At 52.6% G+C, this 5715-nt stretch overlaps 1 protein-coding gene across 1 annotated transcript in view; it reads right to left on the bottom strand.

Moving 5' to 3' along the window:
• Mnx1 (motor neuron and pancreas homeobox 1) overlaps positions 1-333 on the bottom strand; it is a 4490-nt gene extending 4157 nt beyond the window's left edge. Inside the window, exon 1 of the mRNA XM_026789383.1 lies at positions 2-333. Coding sequence (XP_026645184.1) covers positions 2-333 — 332 coding nt within the window. The remainder of the gene's footprint in view (position 1) is intronic.
• Positions 334-5715: the final 5382 nt, after the last annotated feature.

Here is a 5715-nt window from a genome sequence, read left to right on the forward strand (position 1 = left end):
GCCCGGCCCACCCGCCGCGCCGCCGCCTCCTCCGGCGCCCAGGAATCCCGGTTTGGGCAGCAGAGCGCAGTGCGCAGCCAGCAAGCGCGGGGGCGACGGACTCCCAGCCCGCAGCCGGTCGCCTGGCGCTGTGGTGGCCTCCGAGGACACGGGACTGCAGCTGCGACTCGCTCCGCTACTGGTGCCCCCGCCACCGCTGCCGCCTCGACCGGGGCCAGATGATGTGGCCGCGAGCGAAGTGACCAAGGCCAGGGGCGCGCTCTGAGTGGAGGCGGCTCGCGGGGGATCCACCGCCAGCAGGGCGTCGATGCGGAAATTTTTGGATTTTTCCATCGGCTCGTTTGGAGCTGAAAATAAGTGCCCAAGGGTGGGCGACGTGGTCGCGTGCAGGCTTGCGGAGACTGAGCGTGATGGTGACCTGGGGCTCGGTATTCTTACTGCGATTATTTGCCAATAATCAAAGTCGCAGTCGGAAACTCAGCTGAGAGCGACCATGGTCCAGACGCCTCTTCCTTGCGGTCCTCGCTTGCGGCGACCGCGCTCCACTCACTGGCACAAACTCCCACGCGAGCGCTTCTGCGAGTTTCGGTTGGGGAGGCCGGTTCTATGCTCTCAAGCGCTCAAGCAACAGCGCCGAGGCCGCTGGCGCCTTGGTGGGGATCCGCGCCCCTCCGCACACTTGAAGCTCAGCGCGGTCTGGGATTGGCGAGAGCAGCGGGGACCCAGGGAGGGGTGTCTGTCCGGCGATTGGCGGAGGGGCGCACCTGTCACGGTCCAGTTCTCCTGCCGCCCCGCCCCTGCGCCCCCAGGTCCTAAGTAGCCGGTGGTGAGCAGCAGTGGTGGGGGAACCAAAGATGGGTTGTGAGTTTGGAGGCTGAATGCAGGCTTGCTGCTTCGTTGGAGCTGAGAGGGTGGCGGGCGCTGGTAACCTCGGTTCCCTGTAAATGTCCCTGCACCTTGTTCCTCCAGAGGCCAAAATCTTACCTTCCTCCAGTAACTCTTGCGCTCTTGCCGGAGTTGTGGACTGTTCTACACTAGGGAACTAGATGGTTCCTTACCTCTGATGCCCACTGGGAGTTCAAACCGAGACCTTGAGCTTGGCACACTGAAGACCAGAATCTCCCCCCTCCCCGTTCCTGAGTCTTGGGCACCTCAAGGTGGTTTGAGTCCCGTCACCAAACCTTTGTAGGTAGAACCCTCAAATCTTCCCCCCCCCCAAGACCCCCGCAAGGTCTCCTGCGTTGCAGATGTTTGTTTCAGGGTTTCCGGTATGTATAAATATGGTGTTTGACGCCCACAAATCTTTGTCAAGAGCTTACCCCTCCCAACCCCCCAACCCCCCACCCCTCTCCACCTACCCCTGTCAGGGTGGAGAGAACAGTCTTTCAATTCTTCGAGTGAGAGACCCACGTTGGCTTAAAGTCGTTCGTTCAGGTGCCAGTGAGCAGGACCTAAGTGACAAAGTTCTCTTGGCGGAGCTTCGCCTCGCCTCGTGGGCGTTCAGGGGTAAGGCTTTGCGGGAGTCTGCTGAGGGCTGCACCCTCAGACTGCGCCCTACCCAAGGCTCTGGGAGCCACATTCAGGCTCTCGCCTCCTCCTGCCGGCCGCGTCCAGGAAAATCAGGAGAGGTCTTCCGACTGCGCAAGATTCAGAGTGTGACTCCTCCAGACCTCACCCTACAAACACATCAAATATTTACAATAAATAGCTTCCTTCCGGGTTTTTTAATTTTTATTTTTTTTTTTTTTTTTTTTTTTTTTTTTTTTTTTTTTTTTTTTGGTTTTTCGAGACAGGGTTTCTCTGTGGTTTTGGAGCCTGTCCTGGAACTAGCTCTTGTAGACCAGGCTGGTCTCGAACTCACAGAGATCCGCCTGCCTCTGCCTCCCGAGTGCTGGGATTAAAGGCGTGCGCCACCACCGCCCGGCTTAATTTTTATTTTTATTCTAAGTTTAACCAATCAGTAAGTAGATTGGGAGATCAATCGGTCACTAACAGGGTTTTGGAGCTAGCTCCATCCTCAAGTATCTTACCCAAATAGGAGGAAAAGGTAGGAGGGAGTTCCAGGTTCCTGAAGCTTGGCTACGCAAGCAGGTGAGAGGTTAATAAAGGGGCGGAAGTGGGTCAGGAAGGGGCAGGGAACCCCTAAGACAAGACAGTCGGTGCTGGATGAACTTAAAAGTAATAGACAAGGGCCTGGCGGTGATGGCGGTGCATACCTTTAATCCCAGGATTCAGGAGGCAGAGGTAAGCGGATCTCCGTGAGTTCGAGGCCAGCCTGGTCTACAAGCGTTAGTTCCAGGACAGCCAAGACTGTTACACAGAGAAACCCTATTTCAAAACAAAGCAACCCCCCCCAAAGTATCAGGCAAGGCTGTTTTAAGATATTTTTGAAAGATAAATATAAAGACTATACTTTTCTCCTCAAGAGTTTTTTTTTTTTTATTCTGGAGAAACTAACACAGTGATTCTGTTCCAATGAGTGGGATTCCTTTTCCATTATGACATGGTGGTTCCCAGGTGCACAGTCCTGGCTGGAAAGTCGGGGACAGAGCAGGAGCCACTTGGAGTAAATGCTGCACAGCTTTGCAAAGGCCAGCCGCTAGACACACACACACACACACACACACACACACACACACACGCACGCACTATGTCTACAAAGTTACTGTCTTTAGGTGCTGTCTTTGGGGTGATTAAAAGACAGCCCTGCGTCTAAGTGGGAGCATTTCTGTTCCGTGAATACCTGCTGTGTTCTGTGTGTTTTCTGTAATTATCACCTTTAATCTTCCTTCTCTGTGGAGAAGGTGCATTAAAGGAGAACTGAGATTCCCTGCCTCTTCTCCTATGAAGGAATTCCAACTCAGGCAAGCAAGGATGCTGGGCTGCTCCCCTTCCCCAGGATTCAGCCTTTTCTAGATGAGAGTAAGCTGACTGATCCCAAAAGGAATTGTTCAAGATGGAAGAGAATGACTGCAGGTGAGATTTCCCAGAGGTAGACCTCAGGGGACCTGCATCCCCTCTGACCTGCTACAGCACAGTTATTTTTGTTGATGAGGGGTGTTAGGTCTACTGAGTATAGGAACAGGTTTCTCAGTACATTCATCTGAGTAGAGGAATTCATTGCCCATTTGCTGTGTAGGTGATATGCTCCCAAAGCCCCTAAATCCCTTTCCACTGTCTGGAGTTTGAGAGCCCACCAGGCCATAACCATCTGTGGGCGGAGTGAGACAATATCAGGAGCCTCTTTGGGCAAGTGGGAACTTTGCATGCCAGACTTGCGTGCCAGACTTAATGGATTTATTTCTTTGTCTGGCAAAGTGGGGGTTGGGCCAAACAGACACTTCTGAAGTCAAAGGGTTTGAACATGATCATATATTCTGTTTCTGTTTGAGAATAAATTAGTGCACGTTGGAGGTGCCTGGGAAATTGCTCGCTGAGTGGCAGGAGTGAAGAGAACACTGGGAGTTATCTGGAACTGGGATCTTTGTGCGGTTTACAATGTGTGAAGTGAGCATGCTGGGTCTCTTCCTGTTCCCAGTGTCTATTGGCCCAGCCCAGCTGGCTTTGGGGCAGCCTAGGACTGAGCTGGGGTCTTACCAGAAGCTCGGGGAGAGATCAAAGGTCTGGTCCCAGCAGAGTTCCCAGCCCTGTACCTCCGGGTAGCTCCCTTCTCCATCAGCCTTAAGGGACCCAGTGAGGTTTTGGGGGAGCAGGGAGGGAGAACTCTCCTACCCAAAGGAGGCTGGGATTGAAGGCCTGTAAACTTTATCAGTTGACTCCTAGTCATTTTCTCTCCATGCCCAGTCAGGATGTCTTTTTGGGGTCTTGCATTAAAGTAAGTTACTGAATATAGCCTGCAATTGAGCCTCTTCTCATTACTGAAAAAGGAGAGTGTTGGTTTATATAAACAACCACAAAAGAATAAGATGTTGGGGGGGAGGGGTTGATCAATGGTTCCGGTGGGGCCACAGTTCAGAGCTTATTGTTGCTCTTGCAGAGGATTCAAGCTGGGTCCCCACACTCACCAGCACCTCCAGCTCCAGGAAACTACGCCCTCTTCTGGCCTCCTCGGGTACGTGCACTCCCCTGTGTACCCACAAACAGACACAAACATACACAGAACTGACACATAAAAACAGAACCTTTTTTTAAAGAAAAAAATATGGACAATCTGTCTTTTACACCTGGACATATACAAGAACTCAGGACAAAGCTACAAGTGCCCAAGTTCGCAGGTCAGGCCAGCACTGATTCTTTTACTCACTCAAGTGCTTCCCTTCCTGTGGAATGCCGCAGGAACAACATACAATAGCCATTAACAAGAAAGCTAGGAGCGTGGAGGCGTGCCTGGGAGACTGGATAGAAGCCAGCCTTCTCTGTACCTCCCTCCGCACACCTGTCACTTGTCCGGCTGTTTCCAGACCTGAAACAAGCAAGCCCCTTCTCCGACCCTCGGCCTCATGGAGAAAGGCCCATGATTGACTTCTCAGCCCTACGGAACATTCATGGGAGTTAGCGCGGTACAATTTCAGATCAAAAGTTTAAGGCTTCCCTTGGGGAAAATGAGGCTGGAGGATGTGGCACGCTCACCCAGAGCTGGAACTTAAGCCTGTGGTGGTGGTGGTGGTGTTTCCCCAGGCTGTCTAAACTCAGGAGGACACAGAGCAAGTTCTGAGAGTGCTGGACCTGGAGGGATGCAGACCAACCTCCTTCAGGCCTGGCTGACTTCAATGTTTAGAATTTCGCTAGTGTCATACCCCCCCCCCCCAGCCTGGGAACGGACATACAGACTTCAGGGGAGAGCCTGGGGTCACTGGAAGGTGAGATCGGGGAATTAGGAAGGCTGGTGAGTTCTCTGGGCTCATCACAGACCTTGCAGAACCTGAGGGCCAAAGTTAGCACGACTCTTTTATCACCACCCTTTGATCTGCGGACCTCTGCTCCGACCCCTCTCCTCACTCCCTAGCCCCAGTTCAGCTCTGAAAGGGGTGGTTTTCCAAGTGCCTTAGAAGACTGCCCTGAGGTGAACTGCCCTTGCCAAGAACTCTAGCCAGTTCCTTTTTTGCCAGCCCCTCCTCTGCCTCTCCGGGCACACCTCGATTTCCAGCCATCCTTTTCCGGAAGCATCCTTCACCCTCTCCTTCCCTAGCTGAAGCTGCCTGGACCAGCTGGAACCAGAGCCCACTAGGCCTTTCAGTCTCACTGGCCCGTTCCTCACTGAAAAAAAAAAAAGGGGGGGGGAGTCAAAAGCATTTTCAATTTCCCTTACATATCCTAGAAACCATGGGCCTGGATCATAAAGAGAAACAAAGCTAACAGTGGTTACCTCAGTTCTTTTAATCAGCCAGGGGCAGGAATAGCACCTTTAGAAGAAATGACATACTTCCCAGGAAACCTGTGGTTTTGCTCCAAGATCTCATTTGATTTTAGTGCAGATTCATTATGTGGGAACTCCATACCCTTGTCAGGACAAAGAGCAGGAGCAAGCTCCAAGTGGGCTGTGCAGCCCTGACCCATCTCTACTACTACCCACCTGCAGAGCGGGGTGAGCCTTCCGCATGTTTCGAAGTGCAGAGCAATGCATTTCATGATAACCCAGCTTCTAGTCTCCAGTGTGAAGCATGTCTAGGAAACAAAACCTCTCTGTGTTCTTGCGGGCACTCCCTCCCAAGCCTTTCTAAGCCACCAGTCTGCCCCTGGTCAGGCAGAAGGAGA

The sequence above is a fragment of the Microtus ochrogaster genome, unplaced genomic scaffold (assembly GCF_000317375.1).
Source record: "Microtus ochrogaster isolate Prairie Vole_2 unplaced genomic scaffold, MicOch1.0 UNK18, whole genome shotgun sequence".
NCBI classification, from domain to species: Eukaryota; Metazoa; Chordata; class Mammalia; order Rodentia; family Cricetidae; genus Microtus; species Microtus ochrogaster.